The sequence below is a fragment of the Cavia porcellus genome, unplaced genomic scaffold, assembly GCF_034190915.1.
Source record: "Cavia porcellus strain 051 isolate PalLab524CR breed Dunkin Hartley unplaced genomic scaffold, mCavPor4.1 scaffold_32, whole genome shotgun sequence".
Lineage (NCBI taxonomy): Eukaryota > Metazoa > Chordata > Mammalia > Rodentia > Caviidae > Cavia > Cavia porcellus.
In genome coordinates this window covers 27,466,091-27,484,078 of record NW_026947515.1, presented here as the reverse complement: position 1 = coordinate 27,484,078, position 17,988 = coordinate 27,466,091, and the positions used below count along the sequence as shown (strand labels likewise).

The window sequence follows — 17,988 nt, the reverse complement described above, 5'->3', positions numbered from 1 at the left end:
AGGTAGAGCTGTAGAGTTACTTAGTTAAGCTTTGTCTTAGTTACTTTTCTCTCATTGTTGAGACAAAATACTTGACACCTAACATGAAGGAAGGAAAAATTTATTTCTTACAGTTTTTGGAGGTTTCAGTTCATACTCAGTTGGCTCGAAGGCAGAGTGGCGTATCTGAGGGCCAGCTGTGCATTGCAACCACAAAGGAAAAGAGCAAACAGGACAAAAGAGGAAAAAATATGCCTCCTTCCCTCCCTTATATTGTATGCCTACTCCACCCCAGAGCGGGTGCAGCACTCACACCGCCAATCCCAGCACTGGACAGTGAACCAATCACAAATGCTAGATGGAAGCTGCCTCCATGACTGCATGAAGATTAGGGGGCTACCTAGACGCAAACCATAGTAAGCTAGATTTCTCAGGTTGACAAAGTGTCCAACCATAACAATCCACCCCTTGTCAACTTGGCAACATTTCTTTAAATCAGTCTCTATATGCAAAGACATGCTAATACTTATTTCACAACTTGAACATTATAATACAGGTTTAACCATCTCTAAGAATGAGTATTAAGACTATCAACATGATATTGCATTAGCTCCATCCCCCTGCCCTTTGCTCTTGCTGCTTTTCCTGTCTTCCGACACCTTGAAGTGTTGTCCCTGTCCCATGCCCTCCTGCTTTGCAGCCAGCTGATTGTGGACAGCTGCTGCAAACTGTGGGTTAAATAAACCTTTCTTCCCTTAGTTTTGAGTGTTGGCTATTTTGTCCCACAGTGAGAGAAAAGTAATCTAAGATAAGGTATGTCTCTCCAATGCTGTTGGCTTTCTTTTAGAAAAGAAATATCCAAAATACATGGAAACTCAATAGGTCCCCCCCCCCCATTGTGTAGTGCTTTATGGCACTTATAATGGATTTTCTTCACATAGGAAATAAATATAAGTATTTATGGAGCATTATACCTTTATTTTTTTCTTCAAAAGTTAATGGCCCTTCCTAGAAAATAACTCAAATGAATTCAAATTGCATGTATAAGACAAGGGGCATGTTTTGGGCTGGTTCATATATTTAACCTTTAATTGGCTTTGACTTTTGATGCTGAAAATTCTTTTTTTTTTTTTTTTTAGTCTTTTTATCGGTACCAGGGATTGAACTCACAACTGCCTGTTTGCAAGGCAAGCACTTATGCCGCTGAGCTAAATCCCTAGCCCCGATGCTGAAAATTCTGATTTACAAAGACATGCACTGACCAATGATTAGAAATTGCATAGTTTTCTTTGCCAGGTACAAGATAGTTGTATGTCAAAGAATAGCAGCATTCTTTGGATTTTTCATTTGACTTTTTTCATGACACACTGCCTATGTCCTTTGTCCTTTAGTCTCTTATTCTCAAGCTTTGTGAGGAAAAACAGTGCAGAGCTGTGTTTTCTAGGTAACCTGAGCAGAAGTGATCCTTAGAAGAGTGCTGCTGTATCTCCAGATGTCTGGGTTTCCAAGTGCAGAGGCCTGAGAAATGTTTACCACTCTCTATGCAAGCCCAGGGGTTCCCCTCCATGATTGTATCCTCACCTTTTGATAAGTCACTGGGAAAGCCAGAGCTGCAGGGGGAAATCACCAGGAAGTGAAAGTGAAGTACTACAGATTCCAGAGATGTCAGGGTGCCCAGAACCTTTGGGAATGGAGCCATGAAGTGAGGCCCCAAACTGGGAAGGTGAGAGAGTGCTGCCGCAAGGAAGTTGTTCTCAGCCTTTCAGTGAGTGAAGGCTTTAGTCATCAAGACGACAGTGAAAGCTCAGAAGTAATGCAAGTCAGTGACTGTGATTGTGAAAGCACCATCTTCCTCCTGCCCCACTCCCCAGATGGCAGTGACCCTGTTTGGAGACCACACAGCACACTGAGGAGACTGGAGAATATCTCAGCTGAAGCCACACAGAAAGACCTACAGAGCCTCCCTTGTGGTGCCAAGGCTTGGCTACTGTATTGTAATCCAGTGCTGCCACTGGTCAGCAGCCAGGGCTGCCCTGCAGTGGTCCCAGGAACAAAGCAGACAAAAGAAAAGTTGGAGGCAACTGATCATGGAAGATGTAGGAAAAAAACATTAAAACCACATATTTAAAGAGTGTCAGATACTATGTTAAGATGCAAGAATAAGAGCACTCAAGAAATACTCAGAGATTAAGAGTAAATTCGTGCAAGTTAAAAATAACAAGACATGCAGTAGACAGTCTGCTTTCATTGTTTAATCATTTTTCATACCTAAGTCTTGTAATCTGTGCAACTACTTTCTTTTTTTTGTACTGGGCGTTGAATTCATGACTTTGCATTTGCCAGGCAGGCGCTTGTGCCACTGAGTTATATCCCCAACCCCAAGTGAGAGTTTCATTCACCTGTTTTGGCTTTTTTTGTTTATTTTTTTTATTTTTTTGTCTTTTTCGTTTTTATCGGTACCAGGGATCGAACTCACGACTGCCTGCTTACAAGGCAGGCGCTTATGCCGCTGAGCTAAATCCCCAGCCCCTTTTTGTTTATTTTTAATGTTTTTGAGATGTTATTTTTTCTTTTTTGGATAGTCTGGAAGGTGAACCAGAGAATGTTTCCTAAAAAGCAGGTAAGACCAAGCATGGTGGTACATGACTGTAAACCCAACACTTGAAAGCTTGAAGCAGGAGGATCTGAGTTTAAGGCCTCCCTGGGAACTTGGCTAGATCATCTCTAAAAACAAAACAGAAAGTAGATTTAAAAAATAAAAGTAATGACAGGAGTACAAAAATGAGGAAATGAGAGTCTATAGTGAAGGTTCAGTGGCTGATAGAAATTCCAAAAATAAGAGCTGAATAAAAGGAGGACAGGAAATTATTAAGGAATATGAGACTTACTTTACAGCACTGAGGATAGATATAGTACCCTAAAAGCATTTTTTTTTTTTTTTGCTTGGGGGGAGGGTTATGTATGAAATACTGGGAATCAGATGGCATCATGATGAGTAGCCACACAGGAAGCTGTTCCCAGAAGCACAGAAACACCTTCGTTTTTCTTAGGGAAATAATTCCAAGGTGTAATGCTATATCCCGCCAAGACATCAGTCAGGTGTGATACAAGACCCGAGGTATTTTTGAATAGCAAAATTCCCAACCACAATGAAAAATCCTATTATTTAAAAGTATGTGCCTACATGTGAAAGTATCCAAGAAAGAAACATGAAAATCAAAGAACAGACTTACGCGTTGAACTGACCTGCAGAGCCACCGGGTGCCACGGTATCGGGATGGGGAGGTTTCTGGGGGGACAGTCCCGAGCACAAGTGTGGTGTTTGGCCCTGCTGATAGCCTTTCGTGCTGCAGTTGAGTTTGGCAGTAATCAGTGACAGACATAGAAAACTAGGCAAACAGGCCACAAGGCAGTTCCTTTGTGATAACTTTAGTCACAGTACAGTGTATAGGCAGTGTTTATGGAGATGCTGAGTAGTGGGTTCCTCAGAAATACACGTAAATGTAATGACAGAGGTGGGGTGCGTGGTGCTGGAGGTGCCACAGCAAGCACTAGCATTCTAGCATTGAGAGGTGGAGAACCAGTAGTGAAGTGTGTGAGGATTTAGAAGCAGGAGGTAGGCAGCCACTGTGAAGCAGGATTCTGCATGGAGGGTTAGAGTTAGGCAGGAGAATTGTTTTTTCAGGTTTAAGCCCCTTTTTTTTTTAAAGCCTACAGCACCCAGTATTCCCAGGTTTAAGCCTTAGAAAGCCAGTTTGCTTTAAGTAGTTCGTTGTGTGTGTGCTTACTTAAAGGAAAAAAAATTAAAAAAACAAACCAGATATTGAAGAGTTGGCTAGTGCAGTGTCAGATCGGGAAGTATCTGGCAACCTTTGCAGTGGTGCATACTGGGTGTGGCGTGTGCAGGGTTACCTTAGGGGATCCAGAGATGGTAGGAGGGTGTGGGGGCCGGAAGCATGCCTGAGGGGATCTATGGCAGAGTCCTCCTGGAGGGAAACAAGCTGAGAATTGCCTATAATCCTGTCGCCCAGACACAAGGAAGTTGTTAAAGTTGTTGATATATGCTTCTTTTTTCATTTTTAAGAAAAATAAAATTTTACTATGTATGTATTTTTGTTATGTGATTTATTTCCTTTAGTTTCCTTTTTACAAAAATATATCTATAGCATTTTAAGTGTCATGCGCAGAAGGAAAGATGTCCATTAAATTAACTCAACAAACACGACATTACTGATAATCAGAGGCATAGACATTAAAATACTGTTTTTTGTCTGTTTAGCAAATATTTTAAATGATAGTCCTCAATGGGCAAGAAGTGGTCTGGAAGGGTGGCACTTTTGAAGATGGGTAAGTGGAAACAGTTACTTTAGAGATGACTTTATCATGTGTAGTGAGCTTAAGATCTTGTTGTATCTCCCCCTTCCCTCCGCTCATCTGCCTGTCTCTCTCTTTCTCTGACTCTCTGTCTCTGTCTCTCTCTTGCTCAGGGCCAAAGTGTTTTTAGACAGCCCAGGTTGGCCTCCAATATCCAGTGATCTCTTGCCTCTACCTCAGGAGTGCTGGATCTACAAGTGTGCACCAGCGATAGTTTGTATCTTTTGTCTGTTCCTTAAGTCTGCTTCTTGGGACTTACTTAGTCTAAGGAACTAGTTAGACTCAGCAGAGGGCAAAAACAATGGTATTTCAGGGTTAAGTAGACTTGGGGAGGTTAGGGGTAAAAGTGGAACAGTAGAACTGATTAGGTAAATTATATGCTCTGTGTGTATCACTCAGAAAATGTTAGAAATCCCAGCTGTAAATATTAAAAAAAAAATTAAATATTAAAAAAAAGAAATCCCAGCTGCTCCAAATCCAGTCCCGCCTTAGGGCTCTTTCCATGCTTGCTTAACTCTGCCTGTGCTCCCACTTCGAGTATATTTCTGTCTCTTTGGAACTGTAGTTGATATGGGTACTAGGCCTTTTTTATTGTTGTTTTTTGAGACAGAGTTTCGCTGCGTGGTTCCCTTGAACCCACTTTGTAGCCCAGGTTAGCCTCAAACTTCAACTCAGAGTGATCATCCTGCCTCAGCCTTCTAAGCACTGGGATTAAGGCATGTGCCACTATGCCCTGCTAGGAATCAGGCTTAAAAACAAGTTTCTCCCAGGTTATTTCATAAGCATTACTGACATTTTCGTCTGGTATCATTCTAGCATTCCATGTTAATATGTTCTTACCTTATCTATCCCTGGAGGGGAGAATTTGGAGCAAAGGAGTAGGTCCACAATGAGGCGTGAAACCTAAGTGTCTTCATTCAGAACGCCTGTGTCACTGTGTAGGACGAGCATGTCCAGAGATCTCTACAACAGGAGCACTACAGGTGGTCAGATTGTCTGCATTTGGGATTCTCACTAAATGAATAAATTTTAGCTGTTCTTGTGATGGAGCCAAAAAGGTAATCATGGCAGATGAGGGATGTGTTTATTTGCTACACAGTAGTAACCTTTTTATGTGTTTATTTGCTTGAATGTACTAGCTTCTATTTTTAGCAACCTTTGTATTTTTTATTATCTATATGTCTTCTATAACATGTTGTATATCTTAAGTATATGGAATAAAATTTATTTTAAAGAACCAAATTTCTGGGCTAAGGGTTAGCTCAATGGCATAAGCGCCTGCCTGGTAAGCACAAGGTTGTGAGTTTGATCTCTGATAAAAAAAACAAACAAGCAAACCAAGCCAAACTCCTACCTCAATGCTCTGACATGTGATTTTCATGTAAACAGCTGCCCCATGCTGTTTTTTTGTTTTGTGCTTGCTAGGCAGGCGCTGTGCCACTGAACTATATCTCCAGCCGTCCACTCTGTATTTTAGTGTCCACCCTACACCTGCACCACCAGCCTTGGTGTCCACCCCATATCATTTGCTCAGATCCTGTGTTAGAATGTGCTCTGGTTTTTCAGGTGATTTCAGAGTACGTGGCCCAGCTGTCGTAACAGTTCCTGTTGAAGTGGTGTACTGTAATCTTCTGTCTGGCCTTGGCATTGTGAGCAAGGTCACTGAGTAGTCCCAGCACATGCTGCTTGAGTGCTGTGATGTGAGTGACACTCATTTTAGTTTGAGAAACGTCCCCCTGTAAATGATAAATCGTGTGGTCACTTTGCTGAGGCGTCAAACTCATTTGGTGCTTTAGTGGTTAAATGTCAGTTTTAAGCAGGTGAAGACACACCTCTTCATTCATGATTTCCTTTTTTAGTAAACCGTGTTGTTACACTAGCTTGAGAAAAACTGAAATCAGGCAGAGGACAGTGTGGTGTGAGCTGGTCTGCTCTGCCACATCTGCCACATCTGCCACACTGTGGTTCCAAGAGAAGCTGAATTGGCTCAAATAGTCCTGGGGCCACTTGTCTGCCGTAGCACAAGCATTTCCTGAGGGCAGAGACCCTGTGAAAGAGTCTGCTGAGCCCAGATGGGGATGGTGGTTTTTACATGGGACATTTTCCTTTTGTGCTTCCTTTTGTGCCTCCTGTAGTGTCCATCAGTGGCTCTTGGCTCTACCTTATATAAGAAAATACAGAAGAAAGGGACCATTTTATTGTTTTGGCTGCCTTCATCTCTCACTTGGATGCTCAAACAGCCTTCCAAGGTTCCCAGCTTTCGCTCTAGGTATCTGCAGTCTGTTCTTACCAGCAGCCAGAGTGGTCTTAATTACCAAGAAATGCAGATCATTTTTCTTTACCCAGACTCCTGGCAGTTACCTAGAATGGAAACTGGAGTCCTTAAAATAGTCTTAAGCCCCGCCCTGCTGTATCCCTTCTGCCTGTCCTCACATCCCTCACCTCATCTTCCAACCCACCTGTTGCAGTTCTTTGTGCTGTGATAGTTCTAGCCGCCTCCTGTGGTACCTGCAGGATCGTCTGATGTACTGCATCCTTTACTTTCTTGTTTTCCCACCTTCCCTAGCTCCTGTGGAAGCTAGGGAAAAGCAAGTGCTTCTTTTGAGATATATAACTTGTTCTGGTGGCAAACTGAATTGGAATATGAAACGTAGTGGGGAAGAAGGGAGAGGGTGGGAAAAGTCACTGCCCTGGAGGCATCAGCTCCATGATCAGCTTCAGAGTGTGTGTGGAGGCAGTAGACCTGTAATGGGGACCTGACTAGTCCCTAGCAGGTGCAGGCTTCCTGCAGAGCTGCTGCAGGACTTGGAATGACAGCTAAGATTGCTGGCAGGAGAAAAGAGAGGGTGTCCACCTAGAGGAAGGGGCAGCCAGATTTAGACCTTTGGTACGTTCCATAGCCCGTTGAGTGCTGGTGTTCACACCTGTGAACTGGGGCCTGGAGAGGATGCTCACGGGCCATTCAAGATTGGCTAAGGTAGGTCTGAATACAGACCTACATGGCAGGCGACCTTACAATGACCGTGCCTTGGGTACTGTGTGTTCCCCTTTTACTTGTCCCCCATCAGCATAGATAATGATGAAGGAAGGCAAGCAGGCAGGCAGGCGCTGCTTACTTCTTCCCAAGGACATGTGAGAAGCTGTATTTGGGTTCTGCAATTCTAAGACTTTTTTTTGGAGATAATTAAAGGGATATGTTAGAATAGGTACATACGGGTATTCAGATCGGCAGAAAAACTGGGACCCACATAAAAGCCTTACAATAGGGAATTAAATACATTAGATTCGAAAGAACAGAAAATGTGATGGCGATTTACAATTATGGAAGAAAAAACATGCAAAATACCCAATTTTGTATATGTATCATGTCATAAATATATATTTATTGTGTATGTGTCTCGTATATAAAATGTGACAGGAGTCTGGAAAATAAAATGTCATTAGTGTTATTACTGAAGGACAGAATAAAAGTAGTTATTATCTTAATTGCTGTTTTCTAATTTTTAACCACGAGTTTTTATCGTCAGTGTAATAAAATGTGCAGAAAGAGCATTATGATGGAACATGGTAACCATTAGAAAAGGGACTCTCTCCCAAAAGCAGCTACAGATTCAAAGCAGTCACTGTCAGAATCTGGTAGCTCCTCTGCTGTTGAGGGTCATTTCAGTTAAGGTTGTGCTTACTTACAGTCAGGTTAAGAAGCTGACGGAAAAACCCGAGGCAAGTGATTTATTTGTTGTTTTCCTTCCTTTTTTTTTTACTTTTTAAATTTTTTAAAATTTTATTTAAGGAGAAAAAGAAAAAAAGGCAGAAAAAGGGTACAAGTTATACAGAATTTCAGAAAAAAAAATAAACAGTAGGAAATCACTAGTTAATGGATTACATATTGTCATCTTAGAAATATTTGTTCAAGTTACAAAATTAAAGCTTATACAGTGGACATTCAAACAGTGAGACCAAACAGTTCTGTTCAATGATCCAACAAAACTCAGTAATATCATTGTCTATCTTATACACTTAAATATACATGCAGTTATATCATCTAGAGCACTTTCTTTTCCTCTCTTTTGTACAATGACTATTACACTTTTTGGGTTTTATTACTCCCACAGTTCTTATTACTTTTTTTGAAGAGAGTAAAACCAAATGTGACATAACAGAGTCAGTCAAATCAAAAGGGTGGACATAATAGATAATATAAAAACATAATACAAGGTGATCAACAATGGTTACCATAATGCCTCCGCTATCTCCAATAGAATTGCCTATATCATCAGTTATAATAAAATTGAACAAAACAGTAAAGAACAAAACCAACAGAACCAAAAACATTGGAGACATTACAGGTCTTCAAAAGTAGATAATAGTCAACCAGAATGGGCGTCATAATGAATCCCACTATCTTCACAGCTGTTCCTAAACTTTCTAACCTGGTACTATCAAGCAAAACAGAATAGAGGGACATCAGTCAAAACAAGATGGTGAGAGCAATACAGGGCTTCAAATCAAGTCAATAGAAAATCAAAGTGGGTTACTATAGTATATCCTGCTATTTTTAAAATTTATTTTTCCTTTAATTAAAAGGATAAAAATAAAAAAGTAAATAATAAAATGGAGATTGAGATAAAAGAGGGCATAACAACAAAATAGCACAGATCAAAACATAACCATTTAAGCAAAATAGTATTTCACCACAAGATAATCCCAACATAAAAGTAGTTACCATATTGTCTCTTTCCTTGAAATCTTTGAGTATAACTTCATATACTGTAGCATCAAATATATCAAAACAATGTAAAACCATTTAGGAGAATGACAGTATTATAGGGTATTTAGAATCAACTAACAGAAAATGAACAATGGTTTCTGTATAATCTCCTTGTCTATAAAAGTTTTTGTTTATACTATCACATATAGTAAAATCCAATAAGATACAACATGTTAAGACCTATGGAGACAGAAGAACAAAAGCTTGATGGGACTTCAAAACAAGATGATATTAAATCAGCATTACCTATTATGACGTCATTTTCTCCAAAATAGCTGCTCTTATCATCCAATCTTCTCTGCCTCATTTCTTTTTTTTTTTTTTTTTTTTTTTTTTGTCTTTTTCATTTTTATCGGTACCAGGGATCGAACTCACGACTGTCTGCTTGGAAGGCAGGTGCTTATGCCGCTGAGCTAAATCCCCAGCCCCTCTCTGCCTCATTTCTATTGAGCTCTTTTTCTGTCATTAGTTGTCAGTTTGTTTTCTTCATTTTGTTTTCTGCTCCATTCATTGTGGCCTCTCTGCCACTATTTCTGGATTCTTTGTATTTTTCTTTTTTAGAATATCCTGCAGTATTCTCTGTAGAGTTGAATTGGTGGTTGCATATTCCCCTAGTTCCTCTTTATCCTGGAAGCACCTTGTTTTTCCATCAGTTTCCAGGGATAGTTGTGCAGGATATATCAGTCTTGGCTGGAGGTTGTTACCTTTCAAAGCTTGAATTATTTCCCCCCATGCTCTTCGTGACTTGATGGTTTGTGCCAGTAAGTCTGCTGTAATTCTGATGGGTGTTCCCTTGTAAGTGATCTGTTTCTTGTCTCTGACGGCTTTTAATATTCTGTTCTTATATTGGATTTCTGGTATTTTGATTATTATATGCCTGGGTGTAGCTCTGTTTGGGTTGTAGGTGGCTGGGGTCCTGTATGCTTCATACAACTGAGTATCTTTACCTTTTGCTAAATTAGGAAAATTCTCCTGGATTATTTCTGTGAGTAGTTTTTGTAGTTCATTTGTTTGTGTCCCTACTTCTTCTTTTATGTTCTTAATTCTTAAGTTATAGATCCTCTTATCATCTTCTAGTCTTTGTATTATTGCTGTTTGTTTCTTTGTTATTTTTAAGAAGTTTTTCATTTCATGCTCCCATATTACAAATCTGGCCTCCAGTTCAGATAATCTATCCTTAGTTTCTTTCAAGCTGTTATGCCAGCTTTCGATAGAATTTTTAGTTTCCTGGTAATCTCTTTGAACCTGCTTCACGTATTCTATGCTTTCTCTATTTTCTCCATCAAACAGTTCTCTCCTCTTTTTCTGTCCTTCCATTCCACCATCTGTTTTTTCTTGGGTGGTGCTTAGCATTTCTCTAATTATTCTGCTTATGTCTAGCTTCAGGTCATTAATAACTTCATTCCTGAACTTGTCTGAGGCTCTGGAGATAGCGCTTTATGTCTGTTGGTGATGTGTCTGGTATTGCCTGTTTCTCAGGATTGGGGGCTGAGGGGCCTTTCTTGTTGCTCCCTTTTCCCATATTCTTTGTTCCTTGTATATACAAGCGTATATAGGAGGCCCAGCTTCCTTCCCTGATGGCCACAGTCTGATTGAATTGTGCTGGCTAGGTGTTCCTGCCCACCACAGTGCACCAGGGAGTTACGGACCGGGCAGCCTATGCGGGGCCTGCCCCTCCAGGTCACTTTAGGCGCTGGGCTTGGTCGTATACTTCTGTAGTCTCAGCTGAGGCAAGAGGATCCTTATAAGTTCAAGACCAGCCTGAGCTACATTATGAGTTCAAGGTCAACCTCAACTACCTATTGAGACCAAAAAACAAACAAAAAAATAGATACAAAAAACCCTCATTCTTATCTAATCTGAATCTAGGTCAGTGTTACTTGTTGTTTTTGTGTGTGTGTCTTTTTCTTTTTTATCGGTACCGCGGATTGATCTCTCAACTTGCAAGGCAGGCGCTTATGCTGCTGAGCTAAATCCTCAGCCCTGATCAGTGTTACTTGTAAGGATATATTCATTTTAAATATGAACTGAAAAAGTTGCTTTCTTCCCAGAGATAGGATACATAACTCAAATTCATATGGAATCACAGAAGATCCCATATTCATTAGTTTTTCAATCAATCTGGAAGTATCATAGTATCTGACTTTTAAGACATAAACCAAAGAAATAGTAGCAAAAACAGCATGGTCCTGGCATAAAAACTGACATAAAGGACAATGGAACACAATAGGGAAGCCAGAAATCACATTTCTACAGCAGCTGCTTTTTGACAAAGGCACCAAAAAACAGGATGGACAAAGGCCAGTCTCTTCAACAGAGGTCTTTAGAAGTCTGGACAGCCCTATGCAGAAGAGTGAAACTTGACCTCTTTCACCATATTAAAACAAGTCAGCCCAAAATTGATCAAAGTTCTAAATGTAAGACTTGAAAGTACTAGAAAAAAACAGAAGGGAAACATTCATAAAACTTTGTTTTGGTTAGTAACTTACACCAGGGGCTGGGGATTTAGCTCAGCAGCATAAGCGCCTGCCTTGCAAGCGTGTGGTTGTGAGTTTGATCCCTGGTACTGGACACCAAAATCACAGGTTATCAAGGCAAAAAGAGGCAAATGGGATAGCATTTGTCTGCATAGTAAAGGAAACAGCAGAGTGAAGAGGCAACTTACAGAGTGAGAGAAAATATTTACAAACCATTCAGGAGTTACTATACAGAATAAATAAAGGATTCAGAAAACTCAATAGTGAAAAATTGCACCTAAGTAATCTAACTTAAAACTCAGCAAGTGATATAATAGGCGTTTCTCAAAAGAAGATAGGAAAATGGCCAGCTATATTAAAAATGATCAACATCGTGTACACAGAAGGGAAATGCGAATAAAAGCACAATAATCGTTTCAACCCAGTGAGGATGGCTATTATCAAAAGACAAAAAACACCAAATGCTGGCAAGAATGTGAAGAAAGAGACTCTGATCCAATCTTGATGGGAGTGTATATTTGTGCGGCTATTATGAAAAACTATGGAGATTCCTTAAAACTAAAAATAGATTTGCTATATGTCTAGCTGTTTCCACGTCTGTATCTGCATCCCGAGGAAATGGCATCAGCATACCAAACAGACACCTGCACTTGCCATATATTGCAGCACTATTCAGAATAGCCGAGATAGGTGATCAGCTGAAGTGCTTGTCGGCAGAGAATGGCTTAAGAAAATAGGGCATGTATGTGCAGTGGAATGTGATTTAGCCATAAAAACAATGAAGTCCTGTCATTCACGACAACACGTATGAAATCGGAGGACACTTACATGAAATAAGCCAGCACAGAAAGACAAGTACTGTATGTTCTATGTAGAAGCTAGAAAGTCTAACAATGGTTACTAGAGGCTAGAAAGGGTCAAGAGGAAGGGGGAGCAGGTACCAAAATACAGGTAAATAGAAATATTTCATAGCATAGTTTACAAGTTACTACAGGTGTTATAAAGGAGAGGAAAATGCTACTTATCCTCATTGGGTCCTCACACGTTGTATCCATGTATGAATTATCACAGTGTATTCTGTAAGTAGGTAGGTACAGTTATGTGTCAATTCAAAGTAATACAAAAAAATACAGAAATTAGAATGCAAATAGGATTGAACTTGTATTGATTAAGAGCTTGGCCCTTGGATTTTTTTCTTTTCTTTTTGCCTCTTACACCTGCCTTCTGCTTTTAGCTTATGACCTCAGCATGCTGTAATGACCATGATCTTAGTCATCCTCTTGGGAAATGCGTGTTCTCTTTGTGAGAAGAGCAGAGGTCTCAGGCGGTTCTGTTCTAAGAAGTGTGCTGAAAGGAGAGGAAGTGCGTGTGCAGTGCGCAGTGGCTCGGCCTTGGCTTTGATGAGTGAGAGGCTGCCGTGAAGGTGGGGCGGTTCCGGAGGGAGGGAGGAGGGTAACCTTTACTTAACCAGGTGATTGAGCTTGACTTCAGGAACCTGACACTGGCAGTGAGGGCAGTGACGCTTCCAGCTGCCTGCCTGCCTCGGGCTGATGGCTGGGCGTGGCCAGCCTTTCCTCTGTCAGCTCAGGAAGCTGCTCTGAGCTGTCCTTGTGGCTGGACAGCCCCACCCAGCCAGAATCCCCATAAACTTTGCTCTGAGTGAGCTGCACTTTTCCCTCAGAGGGCAGACACACCAGACCTGTGTGTATCCTGTTGGAGAGTAAGATGGTCCTTAAAACCGAGGAGGAGGACGGTAAGTGCCAGTCCCAGCCCTGGACCCCAAGGTACATGGAGTGGAGGTCCAAGGGTCCTGGGCTGTATGGGGGCCTGCTGGGAGGAATTGAAGAACCAGGCTTGACTCTTGTTTTTCCTTTTTTTTTTTTTTTTTTTTTAACCAGGGATTGAACTCGCAACCTTGTGCTTGCCAGGCAGGCACTTAGGCCACTGAGCTAGATCCCTGGCCCTTGGTTTTTACTTATGTTCTTTTCAGGAGGAAGACTGCAGAGTGCTGAGCAGTATTAGCACACTGAGGCAGTGTGTGTGTGTGTGTGTGTGTGTGTGTGTAGGGGCCACAGTGTGTTTTAAAACTGTTTAAGCCCCCCTACCCCTTTGCATCAGCTCCATGGGGGTGTTTCTTGGTGGCAGTCAGCCTGCTGTGTGGTAGCTCTATCTTCTCTCTGACTAGCAGTGGGTCAGAAAAGGTCTGGGAACTACATACCTCCAAAGGGAACCAGAGCTAAAAAGTAACAAGGCTAGAGGTTAGGTGGACAGTGTCAGGGAGATTTAGGGTAAATGGTAGTGAGCAGTCATTTTTCTTAAATGTAGCTAAGGGGAAATTTGGGCTTCCTCTTTCGGTGTTGGGTAAAGACTGCAGCCTTGGAGCCTTAGATGCTCACACTGCCAACAGGGAAGCTGAATGAGGAGGCGACAGCTTCGGCTGCTGAGTCCCAAAGACTGCAGAAGGTGAGCTCAGTGCTATAGCTGGATGAGCAGAATGGGCATGGGGATTTCACAGTGACATTTGGACAAGGTCGAGCAGAGTAGCTCGTAATAAATTACAGGAATAAGTTTGAAATAAAAATTAGGCCACACTTTGCAGTAGAGTCTGTGGGAGTCCCTTTTACGCATTTCTTTATTCTCTATAAAACATCTTATTCTCTATAAAACTTTGCCTGTTTAACCCTCACAGCTGATGTGAGAGGAACAGACTTACTCTTGCATGTTGTTAAGGGTAGCGCCTGACCTGCCTTGAGACACAGATTACTTTGGACAGTGTCCTTGGGTACTTAGGAAAGGTGCACCATTTGTGGAAGGTTTCAGAGAGGGACATATGGGTGTTTATGATAATCTTTTTGCATTCAAAGAGGGGGACAGTAATGAGGTTTGATGCCAGGTCAGGGCTGAGCTGCCCAGCTAGAAAGTTTTGTATCTGAAAGGTGAGTCCAAGCTAGCCAGGGTCTCGGGTTCAGAGGGAACAGTGTTGAAGACACTGTAGTGATTGTTCAGGGATAGTAGCTATGAGGATGTCTGGGTGCAGGCGGCAGTGACCAGTGGTCACCATGCCACTTTTTTGTGTGTGTTTTTCCTTTTTATCGGTACCGGGGATCGAACTCACGACTGCCTGCTTGCACGGCAGGCACTTATGCCACTGAGCTAAATCCCCAGCCCCACCATGCCACTTTTTTATGCTTACTTGCTACTGGTCCTTGCAGTGAGCCTGGTCTCAGATCCACCCAGGAGAGGTGGCCCAGCCGTCACTCACTTTAAGAGGTAAATCAGAAGAGTTACATGTGCTTATCTAGGAGTTTTAAAAGTCACCGCCAGCTGCCTAGTGTGTGTATGCTTGGCCCATTGGTGGGGATGATGCAGCTGGGGTGTGACTTCATGGGAAGGAATAGTGAGGTGAGTTTCATGGTTCATTTTGCTTTAAATAAGTAACCCTGAAGACCTGGCGCTTCTCTGTTTCTGCAGCCCTTCTGTGTTTCCCTCACACTGTCTACCTGGGATGGGGGAGGTGGCATTGCCCTTTTAACCATTGCTAAACTGGATACCCCATGGCATTGCTGTGAGCCGAGTGGCGTTTTGCAGAATGGACAAACGGTAGTTTCCGTAGCAGGTCTCCAAGCTCCTGGGAAGGGAGCAGTGAGAGCCAGCATGGTGCCTCTCAAAGCTGTCCCTGCCAGGCTCGCTGTCCTGGAGTTCAGGCCTAGCAGAGTCAAGTAAGGGTTTTCGAAAATACTCTTGGAGAAGTCAGATTCGTTCCCACTATAGAATCGCAGTCCTAGGTCCTCACACTGAAAATGTCCTTGTCTCTGCCCTTTACCTGGTGCCACCCCCACCCATCTTCACGCCAGAATTGTGAGATGTACCCAGTATAACTAATTGGGCCCTGTTTTGTTAACTGCCATAAATTGGGTTTTTAGTCTTAGATCTTTAATGTTCAGTCCTCTTTGATTTGCCATTCATCCTCTCTTTGAGCTGGAACTTAGGCTCCTTGGTGTGGAACCCAGTGCCCTTCACAAGCAGACACTTTGCAGGGCCGCCCATCCTCGTGCTCCCTGGCCCCTGATGTGGTGTGCTCACTGTCCCTGCGCTCTTTACCTTGCTTGGGACTATCCATTCACTCTGCTTCTCCATTTGGGTATTTTTTTTGTTTTTTTTGAGGTCTTGCTGTGTAGCCCAGGCTGGCCTCAAACTCACAGCAGTCCTCCTATCTCAGCCTTCCCAAGTGCCAGGGTCTGGAAGAAACAGTTCACTGTTGGAAAATATGCAGAGTTTATAGTTGTTGTCAAGTTTTTAAAAAATGAACATGGAAAAACATTTAAAGCCATAAGGAACCATGAGGATTTAGAATAGTGATTGTGCATAGAAAAATAGGCCAAATAGAACTAAATAGAATGCCTCTCCAGAAATGCATTGTATTTTCAGGTTGCAGCTAAAATAACTCCCCTTGAGTTAGCCTGTGTTTCAGGTGGTCATACAGCCTGGTTTTATGGTAAAGTCTTAGCAGAAAGACCTGAGGTGCCGTAACTGTAAATTAATACCCTGTAGGTAGTTTTACCCACGTCCTTACATAGATTTTGTATTTTACAAAATAAAAAATGGTTACATCTTTGTTTTTAAGCAGGAACATGTTTGGCTTTGTACAAAGTACATTCTAGAGTAAGAAACCTGTCACCATCTGCTGTGACAGTTTTGGAGTGGTGTTGCTCTGACTTGATACTATAGACTTCCTTGTTGAACACACTGGGAACAAATGTGCAGTGTCATACAGAGGTTTGGAACTGGCTTTTCTTCTTGGTGAAGAAGAACAGAAATAAGGGCTTGGCTTCTGTACTTGCGAAAAGTTTATTTTTACCCATTGTCTGGGAGTTTCTACATCTTCCCAGGTTTTCCCCTTGGTGGCAGAATGTAGATGTGTGGGGCCAGCTACATGTGGTCAAGACCTGGGATTGAGGTATAGAGTTTGTAGGAGATAGCAGGTGGGATTTTCTACCAAGCCAGTATTGGTGGAAAGGAAAGGTATGTGTTGTTAGGCTGAGGTGTGGGGTTGTGAGGCCTTGCTGGTCTGCACAACGGTCTCCTGACAAAGGACAAAGCTGGGGTCTGCAAGTCCAGGTGAAGTGGGAGCAGTTGGAGCAGGAGGCTGTCCACCCTCTTTTCAACCAGCTCGCTGTGTCCTCAGAAGGCCACAGAACGTGTGTGGCGAGGGCTGACAAAACATGCGCTCAGCGTGCTGCTGGCTATACGACAGATGGGGGCCAGCCCTCCCGGAAGTATTCAGGAGTGTCCGAGTCTCGTTTCCCTTGCTCCATGATAAGCCCCTAGAAGCTGGCTCACTGAATGTGCAGTGCTGTGTTATCTGCTCTTCTCTCGTTAGTGCAGCACCTTACTGCTTTTTTAGGAAGAGACTTTGTGACTTTGTCATCATCTGCTCACTTCTGAGGACTGCTCAGCTTTGGGACTTTGATGTGACTTCATTATGTAGCCTGAGTGTGAAGTGATTAGCTGGGTCAGAGTCTACAGCAACGGTATAGTCACAGATAGAGTTAGTGAGTACCTTTGGCATCATCTAGCCCAGCCTTAGCCGGCTGTAAAGAGGGTCCCTGTGAGCCTGCATCAGCAAGAATGCATTACACTGCCACTGTTGGGATCCTGATGGTCCCATATCTTCATGCATGTGATGGTTACCTGTGATCATGAACTTGACTAGATTAAGAGACACCTTGCAGATTAGTGAAGCACATTTGGAGTGTGTCTGGTGGGCTGTTGGGGAGTGACCTTGGCAACTGTACCTGGTCGGTGGTGCTTTCCTCTGTGGTTCTCCCCTACTCTGCTTTCAGAAATGAGCAGCTTTGTTCCTTATGCCCTCCTGCTGTGTTTTGCCAGCGCACCATGAACCAAACCTCAAACTGAGAGTCAGATTAAACCTCTTCTCCTTGAAGTTGTGGCTGTCAACTGTTTTGTGGCAGTGACCAGAAAGCTGACCAATACAAGAAGTTACCAATTAGGTTTTCATTTTTCTCCTGCTTACACAAGTGTTTGATTCTATAGGCTGATGTGATAGACTAGGAGAGCTCCAGAAGTACGGTACCAGCAACCTCTGCTGCCCTGCAAGTGGGCTGGGTGCCAGGACCCACCCAGCACATTCCTTCCCCTTTGAAAGAAGAGTATGGCTAGGGATATAGCTCAGTGGCACAGTGCCTGCCTGGCAAGTGCAAGGTCCAGAGTTGGATTCTTGGTATACACACACACACACACACACACAGGCACCAACAAAAGAAAAAAGAACATAGTCTTTTTCCTGTGTCTTGTTGTTCTTTACAGAGAATTCATAAAAGCTTAGCACCTGACCTCAGAAAGCTCTTGTGAGTTTATTTTCTAAGTTAA

At 42.5% G+C, this 17,988-nt stretch overlaps 1 protein-coding gene across 3 annotated transcripts in view; it reads left to right on the top strand.

Annotated features, from left to right (window-relative positions):
- Positions 1–17,988, top strand: part of Cyth1 (cytohesin 1) — a 95,005-nt gene that overhangs the window by 37,957 nt on the left and 39,060 nt on the right. Inside the window, exon 1 of one of the 3 annotated variants that reach the window (XM_013147110.3) lies at positions 13,145–13,351. The exons of 1 other annotated variant lie outside the window; for it this stretch is intronic. In XM_013147110.3, the coding sequence (XP_013002564.1) occupies positions 13,324–13,351 (28 nt within the window). In that variant the 5' untranslated portion in view covers positions 13,145–13,323. Of the gene's footprint in view, positions 1–13,144; positions 13,352–14,042; positions 14,062–17,988 lie in introns of those variants that run through there. One more of the 3 variants, XM_063242194.1, reaches the window with a different exon arrangement.